Source organism: Lithohypha guttulata, assembly GCF_036872675.1.
Source record: "Lithohypha guttulata strain CCFEE 5908 chromosome Unknown scaffold_3, whole genome shotgun sequence".
In the NCBI taxonomy this organism is placed as follows: Eukaryota; Fungi; Ascomycota; class Eurotiomycetes; order Chaetothyriales; family Trichomeriaceae; genus Lithohypha; species Lithohypha guttulata.
The window spans coordinates 85,149-103,612 of NW_027042752.1; the positions used below are offsets into that span (position 1 = coordinate 85,149).

General features: G+C 48.6%; 8 protein-coding genes across 8 annotated transcripts; 6 read left to right on the plus strand and 2 right to left on the minus strand.

Moving 5' to 3' along the window:
* Positions 1–1,273: 1,273 nt before the first annotated feature.
* Positions 1,274–3,667, plus strand: LTR64_003806 (uncharacterized protein; the record flags this gene model as incomplete). Its single annotated transcript, XM_064898156.1, has 2 exons — positions 1,274–1,916; positions 1,947–3,667. The coding sequence occupies 2 exons, from the start codon at positions 1,274–1,276 to the stop codon at positions 3,665–3,667; spliced, it is 2,364 nt and encodes a 787-aa protein (XP_064754113.1).
* Positions 3,668–3,781: 114 nt separating this feature from the next.
* On the minus strand, positions 3,782–5,113 carry KTR4 (putative mannosyltransferase ktr4; the record flags this gene model as incomplete). The annotated part of the gene is made up of 2 exons (XM_064898157.1): positions 3,782–3,818; positions 4,032–5,113. 2 exons carry the CDS (start codon positions 5,111–5,113, stop codon positions 3,782–3,784), a joined length of 1,119 nt encoding a protein of 372 aa, XP_064754114.1.
* A 347-nt stretch (positions 5,114–5,460) lies between these two features.
* Positions 5,461–8,076, plus strand: LTR64_003808 (uncharacterized protein; the record flags this gene model as incomplete). The annotated part of the gene is made up of 1 exon (XM_064898158.1): positions 5,461–8,076. One exon carries the CDS (start codon positions 5,461–5,463, stop codon positions 8,074–8,076), a length of 2,616 nt encoding a protein of 871 aa, XP_064754115.1.
* A 459-nt stretch (positions 8,077–8,535) lies between these two features.
* On the plus strand, positions 8,536–9,567 carry LTR64_003809 (uncharacterized protein; the record flags this gene model as incomplete). The annotated part of the gene is made up of 1 exon (XM_064898159.1): positions 8,536–9,567. One exon carries the CDS (start codon positions 8,536–8,538, stop codon positions 9,565–9,567), a length of 1,032 nt encoding a protein of 343 aa, XP_064754116.1.
* A 1,267-nt stretch (positions 9,568–10,834) lies between these two features.
* On the plus strand, positions 10,835–12,258 carry LTR64_003810 (uncharacterized protein; the record flags this gene model as incomplete). Its single annotated transcript, XM_064898160.1, has 2 exons — positions 10,835–10,979; positions 11,045–12,258. 2 exons carry the CDS (start codon positions 10,835–10,837, stop codon positions 12,256–12,258), a joined length of 1,359 nt encoding a protein of 452 aa, XP_064754117.1.
* An 880-nt stretch (positions 12,259–13,138) lies between these two features.
* On the plus strand, positions 13,139–14,538 carry LTR64_003811 (uncharacterized protein; the record flags this gene model as incomplete). Its single annotated transcript, XM_064898161.1, has 2 exons — positions 13,139–13,470; positions 13,542–14,538. The coding sequence occupies 2 exons, from the start codon at positions 13,139–13,141 to the stop codon at positions 14,536–14,538; spliced, it is 1,329 nt and encodes a 442-aa protein (XP_064754118.1).
* An 828-nt stretch (positions 14,539–15,366) lies between these two features.
* On the minus strand, positions 15,367–15,867 carry COX6 (Cytochrome c oxidase subunit 6; the record flags this gene model as incomplete). Its single annotated transcript, XM_064898162.1, has 3 exons — positions 15,367–15,506; positions 15,569–15,686; positions 15,742–15,867. 3 exons carry the CDS (start codon positions 15,865–15,867, stop codon positions 15,367–15,369), a joined length of 384 nt encoding a protein of 127 aa, XP_064754119.1.
* Positions 15,868–16,918: 1,051 nt separating this feature from the next.
* Positions 16,919–18,082, plus strand: ELO2_2 (Fatty acyl-CoA elongase/Polyunsaturated fatty acid specific elongation enzyme; the record flags this gene model as incomplete). The annotated part of the gene is made up of 3 exons (XM_064898163.1): positions 16,919–17,356; positions 17,407–17,600; positions 17,656–18,082. The coding sequence occupies 3 exons, from the start codon at positions 16,919–16,921 to the stop codon at positions 18,080–18,082; spliced, it is 1,059 nt and encodes a 352-aa protein (XP_064754120.1).
* Positions 18,083–18,464: the final 382 nt, after the last annotated feature.

Sequence of the window (18,464 nt, forward strand, 5' to 3'; positions counted from 1 at the left end):
TCAAGGATTGATGACAAGGCAGGAACCAGGCCGAATAAAGTACCCGATTTCGGACGATCCCCTTCTCTTGTCGCAATGACATAAGCCTCGGTTTTATCATCGCCCTCACCCTGACCTCGGTTGGGTGAAGGTCGTCAGGCTTTGTGCTCGAAAAAGGTCTGTCAATCATCCTCTGTGCCCGACTTGATAGACGATGCCAGGGGAGGTGGTCACTGTAGCAGGGAAGACCTCCAGTGACGTACTGCTTCGGATTATCCTGCGCACGTACAATGCATGCAGATCAATGTCGATCGAAGCAATTCAGGCGACGAATGGGCATCTGTCTAGACGGTGCAAAACACGCTATCAAGCAGTCCCATGGTAACTGGTTGATATAACCTCACGATGGGTGTGATCGACCGCAGTAATCTGCCCAACATCAAATAAACTGTCTTGAACTGGCGAGCATTGACAGGACATCAATGTACTGATCGTGCTTTGTACTTCGGGTTATTGTAGCAATTTGACATAGCAGAACGTCCACAACTTATCGAAAGTCATGCTTCGAATCCGCGCACTATGCGTCGAAATGGTTCGCTTGACGGAGAGCTGTCTGTCCAGGAAGTTAGCCAACCTGTACCAGACACTCAACCTTTAACTTGTCATACTATAACACATCCTCGACAGAAAGCTCGCGGTCCAGAAAGCAAAACTGATGTACTGTGTACAGCTCCTCGATATGTTCACATAAATAGAAGGGATTGTCGTCTCACAATATAGTGAACCGCATCTAGAATTAGTGATCGTGCTGCAAGCTCCATCATTTCAACTATGAACATGCTCGTAAGAAGACAGAGTACTGGGCTAGGCGTTGCTTCTGTACGTCTAATTTTGTGACAAGAAGGTATCGCTGGATAGTATACATGCAAAACGCGACGTCATTGTCTGCACCACTTTGGCGAGAAACACGCGTCGCGTTGCCTTCCTCTCTTCTCGTAGCCCTAAAGTTCAGGCCTTATACTCCATTTTACTCGACGCAATACTTCAGTGAGTGTAATCCAATACAAAATTCAATGTGCGCACTCTTCATGAAGTGATTCGATGGCACTCATTTAGTCCCAGCTAATTAGTGACAGACAACCTTGAACGTGCCCTGTCCAAGTGCTCGTCGATCGTGAAATTTCCATCTACCATTGATCGCAGCCCAGCTCCGCTTGACCACATTGATACGAGCGTGTTTGTGCACGAATGCTATCTGACTTGTGCGAGCTTATGCCTACATGTGCTCTTGACCATGGCAGTACCAGAAACACCACGCAGATCTGGCCGGCAGCGCAAAGCCAATCCACGATATGAAGATCAAATCGAATGGACAGAAGATATTGTTCGCACTCTTCGAGCCGAGTCCAACTCACCGGATCGTTCTTCTGAAAGCTCGGCGCCCGAATCTGTGCAGAAGACTCACGACGTCAATTTTGACGACAATGCTGGACCAGGTGACCTTGTGGAACATGCTGAAGTACAAGCTGACGCGGAGCTATCTAATGCAGCAGAATCTTCTGTCGCGACATCCGAAGAAGATGAGCGGGAGGACGATCTGGTAATACGCGACACTCATCTCAGTCCTAGGTCTGCAGTAGTCCGGCGGCCGAAGCACAAGGAAATAGCTAGAGAAAAGGGTCTCCGTAGTCGAATGTTTCCAGAGGGATCAGATAAGTTAAGAGGTGCGATAAGCAAAACATATTTTGATAACTTCGGTCCAGAGCTTCAGGACCTGTTTCCGGTATTGCGATCAAGAGATGTCTGGCATTTGGATCCGAGAGACTCGGTCCTCCCAAGCAGAGCATCCATCGAGAAGGCCGTTCAGTATGAGGCACAAGGCAAGTATCTAAGTCTAAAAGTGACGCAGGAGGACGACATGGAACAGAATCCTCGAAGTAAGAATTTACAGCCACCTTTGTTTACAGATTCTGCACAAATCGCCCGTGCTGTTACGAGTCAGAATACATACCAGATATCTGGTTCGGAAAACAAAGTCAACAACGAAGTGGTACTCGGACCTTGGAATCAAAGCCAGAAATACAAAATTGAGCCATTGAAGCCATTTGATATCACAGAGGCATACTCGAAGTCATCGGTACCTCAACTAGCTGCCACCAGGAATAGACCTCATCGAGGATGGCTCGTCAATCTTGGTGCTAGACCGCACTGTCTTGCCTGGGCATCCATTCGGACAGATTTACAATACCTCGCTGTATCTTTCCGAGGCACGAAGCCACAACGAGACAGCACTGCACAACATTCGCCTAGGCCGTCGTCAGCCTTTATCCCTTCTCCTGGCTACCATTCCATCATTCAAATCTTGAAAGTCGGGGCAGATCCAGGACAGGCAGAAGAGGCAGCCAGACTGAGTCGCGACTTGGATAAAGCCCCTCAGCTATATCATCAGCTACATATGGAGTGGGGAGATGTTATCAAGTTCGAATGGCTACCGCTTCTTGATGATGCTGAAACAACTCATACACGATCATTGGTCATCCTTTCAAGTGATGGCAATATTCGCATAGTCAATATCGAACTCACGGCATCTACGATCCAATACATAGAAAAGCCTCATCTGATCGCTGAGCCACCCACTGGCACAATCTTCACCTGCTTCTGCACACCATCACCCATAGATCTCATAGCTGGTGACACGATAGGAAAAATCCATCTCTTCGTAATCGACAATTCATCGAGCACTTCATTAACTGCATACACCACAATTCATATCCATCACACCTACATCATGTCGCTGACCACAGTAACCGACCACCCGACCTTCCTAGCATCTCAGTCAGCTGCCGGCGAGATTATACTCACAGATCTCCGCGCGCCATCACAAGATCGTGTAGTGACCCGCAAAGCTCGCCTCCCAACTCGAAACCTGGCATATTATCCGTTTGCACGCAGCTTCCTTACCACCTCTGATACGTCAGGCAACTCGGAACCGTCAGGCACATCCCTAAGCACTGTCGTCAGCCACAGCATGAGACACTTCAATCAATACAACACGCTACTGAAGCTGCCGGAGTGCAGCGGTATATGCACTTCATTGGCAGTCAGTCCGTTTCACCCAATTGTGCTGGTGGCGAATGCTTCGGGGAGTGTGTTTGCGAGCAACTGTTTAAAGAGAATGCTGCCCATTTCGCACTTTGCCAAAGGCGAGAAAATCCTGAGCTGGATGGTGAAGATTTGGGAAGTGGAATGGAGAGAATTGGAAGTGGAAGATGGACACGCAGTTAAAGAAGTAAGTACAATGGAGCTGGACAATCCAGCAGCTACGGACAATTCGTGCGATTTAGATAAGAGGCAGGACACGTCGACACTAAATGGCTCGGACCTTGCTGCCCCAACTCAAGATTATGGGCCTCAGGACAACCCAGCGACAGAGCCCATCGACATCTTCTACGGTCGTCCGACTCGCAGAGGCCTCACACGCTTCTATGAAGGGTTTCAACCGGATAAGGTCGATCTTGGCCCCAAAGCTCACTCAACAACTGGTGCAACTTCACAAATCATTTTACCAGAGGAGCAAGCCGTGACTGCAATGTGTTGGAATCCCAATCCGCGATTCAGTGGTTGGGCTGCTGTAGGGTGGGGCAGTGGATTGCTTGTTGTAAGAGACCTTAGCCATGATGTCGCGTGAGCCAGGCAGTAGTAGAGTGTAACAGTACGAGTTTGAATATTTGACCAATTGTGAAATTTACAGAAGCGCCGCCCATTGAGCCTACCAGGTCGTTGCACTTCGTTGTTCACCTTCTCACGTACGCCAGGCGTAATGCGCCTCAGATTCCGACCTGAAGGGGAAATGACAGATCTCCAGAGCAATAGCCGCTATATACGTCCTCTGTTTCCAACTACCTCTGTCTCAACCCATTCCAACATATTTAAACCACAACGGTCGACAATCATCTCTCTGTAACCAACTCTCGCCAGCATAAAACTGTCCTGGCGTACACCCCCTACACTTGGGACTGTTCGGGCAGTTAAAGAACGGCACATGATTATACCCAATATCCTTGAACCAGTGAATTCGTGAACTGTCCAAGAACAACCCCAGCGCAATCGCATGCACAGGAGCATCACCCCATCGTTCGTAAAAGAATCCACCCGCTCTGTCGAGGTGATTGAAATAGTCTTCGTAGGCCTGCGATCGCCAAAAAGACATGTCTGCAATTTCGAAATTCGTCCAGAAATGGCAGGTGCTGTACCCGTGTGCTTTTAGGTTGACGTCTGGTCGTCGCTCGTTGTCGACCAGCCAGGCCATGGCGTTGTTCTTTGCGAGGTGTTCTGGGTGTGCGGCGAGGAATTTGATTGTTTCTGGCCATAGGCTGGGTATGCTGTCCGGTGCGTCGAAGAGGTTGATGTTGAAGCCGTAGGTCTTATTGTGGTCTTGCATGTATCGGAACACATCGTAATCGACGTCGCAGAAAAACTTGACTTTTGGCTCGACTCGCCAGTAATATTGTACGTCTTGCAGAGCGGGGTGTTTGTAGAATAGCCCGCTGTTCCAGCGGCACATCTTATTGTAGGAGATTTTGCCAGAGTATTGTACACCGTTTTCGTTCAAAATCTTGGCCGATTCTTCATATAGATCATTGCTTATCCACTCAGGCATGTTCCAATGCTCATCAGGTATCACATGATAGTTGGTTTTCGCTTTCGTGGCTGCCGTGGTCTTGCGCTTGAATTCTTCGGTAAAAGGAACATCGTTAAAGAATGTCCAAGGATAGTTGAACTTGTGATTCCAGGTCGCTTCAAGTTCGCGCATGGAAGGTATCAGATCGTTCAGTTCTTCATTGCGGACGAGGACGAGGAGAGTGGCATTGAGCCGAGCGCTGTTCGCAGAATCTGGAGAATAGTCGTGATCTGTATGCCGCCATAGTGGTTGCGGTGGCTCTTCCACAGGATCTAATAATGGATCTTTGTCCCAATGTGTCACTTTCCCTCCACTATTGACATTACTCCCGCTGTTCACTGTGGTTGGCAAGCCCACGGGAGTCGTGCGATAGAACTGAGTGAGATAGATGAGCACGAAGACGAGCAGTATGCAAACTGCCCCGAGAAATCGAATTGGTCGTGCTACTCCCATGCTGGCCTATTCTCTGACCCAGGCAGCCTCAGAGCCATGTGAATGGCAAGGGAATATATACTGGAAGGAATATTGAATGAGCAGGATGCTGATGTGTGTGGCTTGTTGAACTGATACAAAGCCCATATGCGTTTGATCTGCAGACGGGTGGACTCCTAATAGACCTCTGCGGCACGTTGCGCTAGCCAAGCCCAAAAGTGGTAGGCTTCGAAAACGCCAGACGCGTGCTTGACATCCTTGAATAGTGATACCCTCTGCTACAGTTACTATTGAGCAAAGTTGTGTATCGCGACACTTCGTAATCTGATAGCCATGACAACGCTGTGTCAAAGAAGACCAGCTCAAATATGGCTGCTACCTTGGCCACCATAAACACGTGGCTGGATCAGCTCTCGATCTCTATCGTCAAGCAAAGCACATCGTCGAAGCAGGAAACCAGACGTTTACAAGATTCTTTTCGTCGACGCATCAAAAAGCATACTGCTGCTCGCACCAATCAGTTCGAAGTTATCAACCGGCTCGATGGCTTAGAGGAGAAGTTCCAGATCCTATCTTTGGACAATCTATCTGACGCGTTGAGACAACGTAGAAATGAGCTCAAAGATTTCGAATACAATTGGCTTCCAGACGCACTGGATTTGCTGCTTCACTTAGCAGGTGATCCGGCCCATAGCAAGAATCTGCTTGAGCTTTACCAGAAACCTCTTCGCGTTGGCACTCCCCCTCCACTTCGTTGGATAGATTTGCAGGCAGAAAGTCCAATCGACAAGCACAGTAGACTTTGGCGCGTGCCTGACTTTCACGACGTTAACGACCCGGGTTTGCTGGACGACGGTGTTGACCCGGACTATTCAACAGCTAAGACTTCGCCCCTACACGATGCAAAGGAGGTTGAGATTGCACAGGACATAGATTCTTTGCTGCATACCGTGGATGACGAAACACTCAACCTCTATGGTACTGTCTCCGACTGCGATCAGAGCATCGATCAAATCACCGAGGAGCTCTTCATTCGCGAAAGCATGTTTTTCCTTCGAGGGTATAGCAACCGTATGTTCACCACCATCAGAGGTAGATATGAGCTCAACTCAACTATCCAAGTTCGTGGACTGCCACACAAGACATTGCGGTCAATTTTCACTCAGTTCTCGCTTGTACGTACAGACCTCGACTTTGTACTGACCTGGATTGCGAGTCTCACACATGATACATACATTGCCGCAATGAAGGACGCAACAGAAAAAGTTATATTGCATTGTTATAGAGCTATCGACGAGTTGCAACAGAATTTCACAGATTCTAGCACTACAACAGTCGCCAGCATTACACCAGTGGTCCTTTATTTGCCAGAAGTAAGTGCTGATATTACAGCGATCGCAGACTTCTTGAGACAGGACGGTAACGACGATGCCATCAGCTGTCTTGAAAACTTGTACCAAGCAGTATGGACGAGTCAGGTCTGCGGCAATGTCAGAGTCTTCCAGTGTTTGAGCTCAATTCTTTTTCCAACTCTGCACGTGTATCTGCAACCTATATGGACGTGGCTCAATTATGGTCAGCTAGAGACATCCACATTCTTTGTCGTGTCACATCAGCCCATCTCGAAACTGTACACTCTGTGGCATGACTACTATTCCTTGGAAATTACTGGACGGCAAAGACCTTCTTCTTTCCTGATGAACATAAGCGGACAGATACTGGCCTGTGGAAAGACTTCGGCATTTTTGCGTCAACTACGGACGAACGATCGTCTCGAGTACCCAGGTGCAGTGAACGAGCTGGCGGGGTTCATGCAAGACATCCAGCCTGACATATCACGTCCTTTCTCGGCCTCTTTCGAGGAAAGCTGGAACCAGTATGTACATTTTCTCTTACAATCACGAACTCTCGAGCTGAAAGCCGTCCTCGATACAACATGCGGCTACGGACAGGCCCTCGACACAATAGCACAACTATACCTGCAGCAAGATACCACTTTTGTAAATGAGATCGAGCGAAAACTGTTCAACAGAATCGATCATTTGATGGACAGCTGGAACGACCGGTTCCAATTGAGAGATATGCTTGAAGAAGCTTTCAATGCCGGTGGAAGCCGTCACATCGTCGATTCAATATTAATCCATTCTACCTATACATCTTCGAGGGCCATGCAGAGCAGAAGAACTTCTGTTGAGATCCTGAGCTCAGTTGCATTCGAGTACGTTTTGCCGTGGTCTCTGGCAAACATCGTTGATGCAGCAGCTATGGCTACCTACCAACGCATTGCACTGGTATTGACACAAATCAAGAGAGCGAAGTATTGCATCGAGCGCACCGGCTATATCTCCGTTACGACAGTCCCGTTAATGGAGAGTGCTACTGAGCTCGACCGAAGACGTGCTCAAGCACTAGCATTTGCACTATTGAGCTTCGTGAACACTGTCTACGACCATTTCACAACCACTATAATATGGCCGCTCACAAAGCAAATGCGCATCAATATGCATGAATCAGTCACTATTGATGAGATGATACAGACTCATCGAACTTACATCAGTCGTCTCGCACATGCTTGCTTAGCAGCACCGAAGGTCAAAGCCCTGAAGCAGTCCGTCGTGGCAATTCTTGACCTGTGCATTCACTTCTCGGATCTGGTGTCGAATTCTACTAATACAGAGCATGCTAACCCTGACTTCGAGGTCAGCTCCTTCAGATCAGCCCAGAGCAAGAATAGACGGCTGCGAGCAGACCAGGATGACTCTGATTCGGAGGATGAAGACCAGAATCACTTCGATGGCTACTCTTCGTTCATTGTTCTCGATGGTGACACTAGCGTTGTGAAGGAGTTGCACAAGGTAAAGTTGAACTTTGAGAAGCAGGTCAAGGTCTTAGTCGCAGGTTTGAAAGGTGTTCGGAAAGGGGAGCAGTATGTACAGGACTTGCAATTGTTAGAGGAACGGATTTCTTGTATTCTAGTCAGGTAAATCCCTTTTCCGATAGACCGAATGCTGCTGTGGGGCTGCTTGTTAGAGAATCAGGAGGGCTGATGTGGCCTTGATATAAAAAGCAGACTCGGAGAGTAGGTAGTGAAGGTGAAGGCTGGCTTACGACAAGGCAGTATAAGTAATGACATGTCGGTCAGTAATAGCTGAATTGCATGGCTGTGTAATCAGTGAGCGTGGTCAGCCACAAGTAAGGGACGATTGCTTGTTGTGGCAGCCTGAGGCGCCATCGAGCCTGTTTTCTCGATAGAATCGCTGTTGGTGATTCGCTGGAGATGTACGTTTATCCTCCGCAAACTGTAAGAACGAAGTTTTGTGGCGCAGCAAATCAAGTTCGCATAGCCAAGGCATCACTATTTCAATGGCTGACCACACTCTTTATCGGCTTCGAGTTGACACATAGCACCCTCCATTACACTACTATGCCGAAAGGCTCGAAAAATGTCTTCAGATGAGTTGAAGTCTAGCGCGCAAGTATGGGGTGGGCCGGCAGCGACGACAGAGGATTCTCCACCTGCTTACAGTGGCATCAGCCAGGAAGACAACAACTCGAATGAGGAAAGCAGTAGTGCGCCTGTTGTGCAGACCCAAACAACACGACGTCCAGCTGCACGTGTCACGTACGACCCTTTGAGAAGACTGGGACTACTGGCTACCGTCCCTTATCACAAATACAACATTCCTGATGGCGCCTTGTCCAATGATAAGATGAGCTTGACCGTCAAGTACTCTGACCTCTATGCACAGCCTCAGCATATGATGCCGTTCATTGTTGAGCAAGCACTCTTGCCACCAAAACCAATACTTCGAGTCATCGGGAGTCATGGCATGAATACCGTCGATTTTGACATTACACTCAATCTAGCACACCTGCTGAACTTGAAGCAACGCAAATGGCGGTTCAACTCGGCGCAAGTCTCCCCGTTGCAAGGCGGTATTGGGCCACTGTATAGCGACGAGGACGATCGGGTGATGACGATGCTCGCGACGAGTGTCAGACAGTTTTGCAGAGACAAGTCGGAGAACAAATCTTACACCTTGACAAGAGTGGTCGAAGGGCTGCCTACTGACATGCTGGCAGGGCAAGTAAGGAACTTGGCAGCAACCGTTAAGTATCGAGGAGTGTTAAAGATTGACTTTGTCTGTGAACGTTCCCAGGTCATTGTCCATAAACAGCCTTCGAGCTGGTTTTCCAGCATATTGCGATTGCACCCGGAGAAGAAGTTTGAGCTGGCAGAAACAGTATGGAGCTTATTTAATCTCTCTGACAACGAGGAAGACGTCGCAACCACCGAAGCCAGTCTTCGTACGTCCCAAGAATGGTGGAAAAGCTGGTCAAGCACAATAAGGAATGCCATGATTGCAAAACACAAAGGAAATATAGGCATAGATGACTGGATCGAGACTAGGATGGGTCATTCAGAGCCGGAGCCGAGGATTGAATGGGGTAATGACAGATCTCACGACTACTGACATGAAGCAGAGAATCTTCTCAGAGCGTGCAGAAACAGTACTGCAAGTTACTGCAGTGATTTCCACAGGATCAAGATAGAAACGAAGGCTTTCTCGACATGCTCATATTCGAGTGCAGTACTGCTGGCAGTACCCACCAATACGTGGGCAACACGGCGAAATTAATGAAGAACGATTTCGGAAGGTCAGTCAAATGGATTGGCAGGTGCGGGCGCTTGACAAAGGACTTAATGAAATCGACAATGAGGGCGTGGAAAACTGCTTTCATATCACGTGGTTTCGTGTCGCTCTCGTGCTTGTATAGTCTCTGACTCGAGTATTCATTTTGGAGCCTTTTGAGAACGAACACAGACCACGTGCCATTACTTACTTCCTTGAAATCGTTCTAATTTTAACCCGAAATCTTGGTTGCAGGATCACTGTAAAGTTCATAATCACATGCCAAGAAACAACTTATCGCCTTTCCTACTTGGTGTGTCCGTAGAGCTTGGTTGAGATATACTGGCACATCAGTTCTGTAGATTGGGAGCTCATGCCGGGTTTGGACTTTCAGACCTTCGTGATCGTAGCAGCTATACCGTCGACAATTGCGTACTCGTAGTAAATGTTGCTTGGACTTGGAAATTTCGGTTCTCAACACAACGAATCCTCTTAAATTCGTCACGTCCGGCTATAGATATATTCGTGGTCTCAGGCAAACAGCTAGAAGATATAGAATTAATGTGTCCAATAATACTTCCAAGGGACTTCTGATTCTATCGCTTGTGCCGCGAATGTTATAACAATATGGACCTGCTAGCCGTAGGAACATCTGCCTCGATGGATATCAGCCAGCCTCTCACTGGTCGTGCCGAGTCGTCTTCGACTTCGGGAGGGTGGGGTAAGCACGAATATTGCTCCTGGTATACTAGTACTTTCTGGCACATTCGATCTGTGCCATGCAAGCAACAATGAGCTATAGCTAAAGCGAAGCAAAAGTGACTTGGTGGAGACGCCGTAAGTCAGACAGGTAGCAGGCTTGGCAGGTACGACCCAAGAATTGGAGATTGGATTACATCTGACGTGCACCCAAGCGACGTGTCTTGAGAACTGGAAGCTTCACAAAAGTAATCAACATTTCGCTGTAGAGTCTCGAAACTTCTTACTACAATTAAACACGTCCCTGATCGAACCTTTCAAGACTTGTTTCCAAGAAAACGTACTGTCTATATACCTCTAAATCAAGCCTATTGGATCATCACGCGACACAGTTGCAATACCATCTACAATGTCGACCATTTCTTCAACACCAGTTCTGGAGTCAAAGTCTGCAAAGAAGCGTAAGGCTAAGGTCAATCCTGCAACCACACCACCTCCTGCAGAAACGCCTATGGATGCCAAGGTCAATGGTACTGCTGACCATGAAGCTGAAGGTAGCCCATACCTGCGGGAACTTCAAAAGTACTGACAACTTTCTGTTACTTATGTATGAGCCTAGCTAACAATAGCAGACAGATAAGAAACTCCAACAAAAAGCTTGCTTCTATCACCCGCACGGAAGCTATCATCAACGACGCTCCCGGTGTCTCCCTCGACGACTTAATCAAACAAAAGAAGATCAATAATGATCAGAAAGCTCAAATCCTCAAGAAACCTCAAATTGAAGCCCAACTAGCCCAGTTGGAGGAACAGCAGAAGAACTTTAGTGAATTCGCTCAAGATTTGGAAGCTCGACACGACAAGGAGAAAGCTTCACTTGCTGAGGCTCATAATGCTGAAATTGAGAAGGTGAAACAAGAGGCGGTACAAGGTTCTTCTAGCGCATCTACCATGAAGGTGCAAGAAGCTCTCCGCATTACTTGCCAATTCTTGCATGCTGTTGCCTCTCATAGACAAAACGAGGATTTGGAGGAGAACGAGAAAGAAGCCTACGAAGCTGTTCTTCACCACCTCTATCAGGGCAATCACGCCTCGGTGGAAACCGTCACTCATCTGGTTGAGGGCAGAGAGGAGAAGATCTCGGATCCCAACACATCAAAGACGATCGATTACACCTTTGCTCAGCTGAAAGCCTCTGCAGTCAGTACTCCTTGTGAGCTTGCGGCCAATGCCGATGGAGATGCGGTCGATGATTCGGAGGCTGCGCCGGTCACGGAAGACACTGATGAGCACGAAGAGACCGAGACAGATCAGACCGTCGCTAACGCAGGTCTGACAGAGCTCGAAGACAACGCTGCCGTTCCCATTGCTGAGGAAGCCACAAGTGAAGAGTTGCTTATGGCCGCTCCAGAACAATCTTCTACTACAGCTGATGCTGCAAATGCTGTTGCAGAAGCATCATGGAATCCAGAAGCCTCTATGACTACCGAGAACACCCAGACAGGTGAAGACTGGGTTCAAGTGCCTCGAGACCCTGCCGAAACTGAGACCTCTGCAACACCAGCTATGAATCAGTCAACCACAAACTGGGCAGACGAAGCCGGCGCTGCGGCTGAAGCTACAGCTACTGAAGAGAAGGGTGTTGTCCCAATTAGTGAAAACGACGGGTTCAGTGAAGTGCGACGAGACAGAGGGGGTCGTGGACGGGGCGGCAGAGGTCGAGGTTCTGACGGACGAGGAAGAGGTCGTGGTCGAGGAGGCGAGTTCAGAGGCAACCGTGGTGGCCGTGGTCGAGGAGGACCACGTGGTGCTGCTCAAGTCCAGGCTGCCTAGAAGGCCAACCTGTATGAAAAGGTCGTGCTTGATGAGCTCTGGGGCAGGTCCAATACAGTACGGTCGATGCTACTCCTTGGTCTGAACGAACCCTTGAGTTGTGGCATTCCCAGGATTAGTATTATCATAGTATCTTCATCTTCTCCTCGTGACACATTGTACGTGCTACAGTTGACCAATGAGACAGCTGAGCCGGTATCCACACTCACCCATGCCTACAAATCTTGGCTTGGTTTTATAGCATCATAAACATATGCGAGTGTGCCAACGTTAGATCCTGGTATTGCTGGTAACCTGTTCTAACACAAATCCTACTTTCTGATAGTAATTAGGTGCAGCGTCGGTGTTCTGTACCGTCTGCAAACCGCGACGACCAAGGTCAGAGTATGGGATCATAGCAACCACGGGTCGCGAGGTTAGAAACGCATACAACTGAGATTCTGCTGTTCCAGACAAGTGAAAGTCATCTGTGACAACGAGCGCCCTTGTCGCAAATTTCCTAAGCTACTCGAAGTCTCAGCAGACCAGAACAGCGTTACGACGACGCGGTTATGGACAGTACGACTACCACGGGCAGGTTCCCTGACCTCAAGACCAGTTACTTCACCTCGCCACCTAGACCAGTTGTCCATGGAACTTCGACATAATCACTTTCACTACGCCATGTCGCGATCGATACGCGTGCTAAGGTTTCGCGCGCGTCGCATCCAAGTTCTTTCTCCACGATAAAGGATCTTTTCTTGTTGACCTTTCTCATGCAATCCCACTACGAGACTGGGATTACCTGACCTCACCGACGAGGTCGCCGTTGGCTACTCGATCGACTTGCAAATCGCACTCCCACCAGTACCCATCACTGTTTCCGAGAAGCGTCGACACAATGTCCATCAAGCACCATTTCAGGCCCGCACTGTCTGACTGGCCTCGCGCGCACCTTCCAACTCCTCCACTGACCCCAGGGGACGACCTTGACGACGCAGTATGTCTTCCAGACTTGCCCACATCCTCGACTCTGGTGCTGTCGTCCTCTCCACTCGGTATCAGCTCGTCCAGGAAGAGGAAATGGTCAGAGTCAGCCAATGTCACGATGCTACAGCTCGCGATGCTCAGGCAGCTAGCCCCCGAGAAGAACACAATCAACTGGCAGTTGATCGCTGATGAAGTCGTTAATCAAGGCCATATTCGGCCAACAGTTACAGCAGGACGTGTGAGGTAGGTTTCCACGATGTCTAACAAGGGCCGCCAGAGCTAGAATCCGCTGACACTTATGCTCTCCATTACAGAAGCCATTTCTTTTCGCTCATGCACAATACTGCCAGATCATACAGTGTGCCCTACAGACAAATGTCGGGTCAGCTGGCCCTCAACAACGATAGTCTACCACGTCTGATTCCACGTCACACTCTTCCGAGCATTCTCTCTGATTGCACAGACGTCAGCACAAGCGACAAAGGACATGCTACCAAGGCCCTGAACGACGCAGCTTTCAGTGCAAAGTTACGGGAAGCTGCGGATGCTCGCAAAGCTGATCGACCAGACGTGATGGCGCAACACAGAGCTAGTCAGGCTCATCAGAGCAGTCAAAGAATCAAGAGAGAAACAGTAGCAGTGGCAGCTCTGACAATAGACCAAAGACTTGCCCAGCTACCAATATTGAACGATTCGATACCTGTACAGCCAGCATCGAAGTCCACTCACAGAATCTTCGAACCGTACCGTTCCGCTCAACCACCCATTCTCTCATCTCAGCCTGCCTCATCACAGAGTCTTCGTTCGAGCCAACCACAATCGCATCAACTATCGTCCCAATCTTCAGCGGCCGCACAATTAGCATCTGAGCTCAAATCCCAGCTCCGAAGAGAAGTTCTCGATAACGATGAGAGACGTCGCCAGCACTGCGAGCAGAAGCTTGCGCAACAGACAAGTAAGAGGATATATCTGTCGGCAATTGACTACAGTGCGAAGCAGCACAAACAGAGGCAGAAGTGTTATGTATTTGAGAGGATGGGTGGTAGGACAGACGAGAATCTGAAAGGCAAGAGTAAGAAGCAGAAGCTACAGAACAACGTCAAAGAGAAGCATAAACACAAGACAAAAATAGTCAGCGCAACTCACGAGAAGAAGAGGAGGAGGAAACAGAAGACGTCAACGCGAGGGTCAGACTCTAGCGAGCTCGTATTTGCTAACGGGTCCGCTGCGAGTACAAGGTTCGCAGAACTGAAGGAACGACTTGCTGCGAAACAGAAGGCGGCTGCTGAGCGTGCAAGCGTGTTGGTATGAGATTCTGATAGCTTCACCGTATAACCATGTTGTTTTTTGGAACGTATCCGTGTTGGTATGTACTATAGTATTCAAAAAAAAAGTAGCACTCTCGACGCACTGTGGCTAAGCTCTGTGATGGCGTCAACTAAAATTGACTAGGGAGAACGGTAAATTTGTGCTTGTGGGTTTTCGTAACATACGAGACGACAGGCTGACATAGAATATCTGATTGTACAAACACCATTGAGAAACATCGTTGAGATCTGGTCTGCGGATTGGTGATTTAGAGGACGCTCTTTTGGACCTGCATTTTTCGTCTGTGAGTGAAATCTGTAAGATGGATAAGAATCAGGCGCATCTTGTATCGTTAGCTTTGCTGGACGTTCGGCGGATCTGCTGGCCATGGGGAGATGACTTGCTGAACAAGAAATGTGATGAGGTGCAGATGTTTCTGCCTGCCGTGTGAGTAGCATGCAGTCACAGCAGAGCTGGTCAATTGATCAGACCGTGGAGTAGTCCAACGCAAGGCTAGAGGCTTGTGATAGATTTACGTGAAGCACGAAGTCATGTCAGTATTTCGAGCAAATGCCGGGCAAGTCGCCTCGCTGATGTTGCAAAAACTTCGTAAGCGTGGACTCGGAAATGCGCAAAGAACAATTGAGAATGCTGTACATCGATTTTCGTTCGAAGTCAAACGTGTGATGGTCGCTCCTAGCTGCACAGTCTGCATTACCGTGCTCAAGGATCTCCACACCGTGACCATATCACCCATTGTGGCTGTGTCAAGGCTGAGTAACAACCACACCGTCTTCCCATCAAAAACAACATGCAAAGGTGAAGGTGTGTCTATGGGTTGTAGAAGGGGCTATCGGTGCCTTCGGGATACAGATCCTCCTTCAAATTGATGCCAAGCTCTTCCCGTATTGGCTTGAGTTCAGCCAGGTACTCTTCGTATTGGTGAATGTTCTCAACCTTTGCCTTTATGCCTGCATCGCTTGTGTCAGTATGGGTTTCGTGAATGTGTTTTGCTCTCAGACTCCTTTCGCACCTTCAAATATCCTTACGGCGGTAGGATAGTCATTAACTCGGCGTGCAGCTTTCAGGGCAGCGATCACAACTCCAGGTGAAGGAACGAGATCGTATGCGAAGGCGTTGTTTAAGTTTCTCTGTCGAGTGTCAGCCCACCCATACTGGTCCGCAAGCCTCAGATCGGTGACTTACTTGTAGCTCGAAGACATCTTGTACCTTGTCGAACTCTGCCTCATACCTATACACGCATGCGTCAACCAAGTCCAAAAACAAGCGTGCAAACTTCCTGAAAGTGGTGTGATCTCTTCCTATGGTCATTGTGCTCGAAAACAAGCTCCAGGCATTCAGTCGTACCTCTGAGAAAATTCTTCAAATGTCTCTTCACCATGCTCTGAGCTTCTTTGAACAGCCGATGTGCTGAAGGGTGATCTCGCGCATAGGAGGGACGAGGTAGGAGCTACCCGTACAGCTCGTGGAGTGATGATGCGAGCAGGGCGCGACAGCGATGTTGCCGTACGAGCAGCTACTCGCAAGAAGCTGAGAGCCATTTATACGGGTTCGTTCTGTGTTTTGGGTGACTCGTGGCTGGAGGATCGTGATTGTTGTCGAACGTAAGTACTTTAATCTGAAGTCACTACATTCAACTTTGAGCTTGGGAATTGGCGACACTTGACGAGGCCCTCAGGCAGTTTTTCTTGAATCGTCCTTCTCCTGATTCGACCACTCGGAAGACCTACCTACATCCTGCAAGCATGCGACTGTCGGCCTATTATCGGCATCGGGTTTACCCTGGCTGCAATAAGCATTCCAAGCCGCACCTGCCCAACACATTCTTCCTGCATGTCTAGAGCAGGTACAATCGCTAAAGACACAACTTAGAGTAAGTCTATCCTCGCCCGTTATTGTCGGTCGTCCCGTGTATTTACCAAACAGTGCAGCATCGCGTCAGTCGTATCTCGTACACAGAACGACGCGCCAGTCGCAACAAAACCCTGGCAGGAGATTGGCCTCCAGACTTGCGCGAATCGGAAATCCAGGAACAGGCGGGCTTGGCAGTATAATCAAAGCAGAAGCCGTTACAAGCTCGGTTCGTGGTAAACTGGGGTGCACGGGCTACCCCCTAACATTGAGATGTAACATATTTGCGTTTCCAGAAATCCTTGCCGAATCTCTCAGCCTCCTTTGCATACATGATCCGGCAAGTCTCGTAATACGACACGGCACGAGAAAAGATACTTGATACGACTTTCCCAACTCAACCTCTCCCACAATTTCATTCTGATTCTTACTATAACTACTGCGACCCTTGTCCGCGTTGTTGTCACTGTCACTCCTTTCAGTTTTCTCGACAATCAAGAACATAGCAGCCATGTCGCCAGAAGAGCATCCTACCATAGCCGACTTCTTCAAAGACATGGAAGTCGGCCTACCCACACTCGAACGACCTTTTGGTATAAAACTATGGCCTGTCTTCAGCAAACTATACTCCGGCCTGTTTGGATATGCGCCGGAGAACTTTAAGTTCAGACAGGGTGAGACGCACATGTCCACCCTACAGGAGACTCTCGTTGCACTGGCTGCATACTACATAATAATATTTGGTGGAAGAGAAATAATGCGAAATCGCAAGCCGTTCGTATTGAATGGGCCTTTCATCGTTCACAACTTCTACTTGACCGTCATAAGCGGTGCTTTGTTAGCCCTCTTCATTGAGCAACTTCTGCCTACTTTGGTCAATCACGGTGTTTTCTACGGCGTCTGCAATTACCAGGGTGGTTGGACGAAACCCCTGGTGACACTTTACTATGTGAGTCAGCCCGGACTGTTCCAAAGACAAAGTACTGATAGGTCTTCCAGATGAACTACTTGACCAAATACCTCGAATTGATCGATACCGTCTTCCTCGTCCTCAAAAAGAAGCCTCTGACCTTCCTCCATACCTATCACCATGGCGCAACCGCTCTTCTCTGCTATACACAACTCATCGGTCACACTGCAGTCTCGTGGGTGCCCATAACATTGAACCTGTGCGTTCACGTTGTCATGTATTGGTAAGAGACCGACTATTACTACCCTGTTACATAATTCGTGCTGAACACTTTCCAGGTACTACTTCCAAGCTGCCCGCGGTATTCGTATCTGGTGGAAGAAGTACATTACAATCATGCAAATTACACAATTTATAGTCGACCTCGGCTTCGTTTACTTCGCCTCTTATACCTATTTCACATCCACCTACTTTCCGTGGATGCCGAATGCAGGCCGTTGTGCGGGAGAAGAATTTGCAGCAATTGCTGGTGTCGTTATTCTCAGCTCTTACCTGTTGTTGTTCATCAGCTTCTACTTCGCGACATACAAGAAAGAGACCAAATCAGGACGACCGAGACGCAACACTGGAAAGGATGCCCTCATTGCAATGGCTAGGGAGCCTTTGCCTCGACCTAGGGGGCTGAGCAGTGCTGGAGATGAAAACAGCAATGGAGCTGTAAGTACAGCAAGAGAAGGGTCAAAGACTAGGAGCAGGAAAGCATAATCGGACAGCCAGTATGCTCGAGATTTATCTTGTACGAAGGTCAGGCCTAAAGATTCAGCCGAGTGCTGAGAACATGAACACAACACGAACGATATTTGCATGAAGTACATACATGCGGTTGGAAACTTGTGCATAGCAATGTCTATGTACAGCGCGAAATGTCGGATTTCGTATAGGCATACAACGTCTCTACGGCACGAAGACCAGCAGATGTCCTCGGCTGCCAAGATCGACGTGCTCGAATCCGGCGAGGAGAGTGTATAAAAAGAGATGATGGATTCTGTTTTGTATGAACAGAAATTATTTGACAGCACCACAACAGATGGGCGCATGTACCTTATTGAGACGAGCTTCTGAATATACGACTAATACGTGATATTTC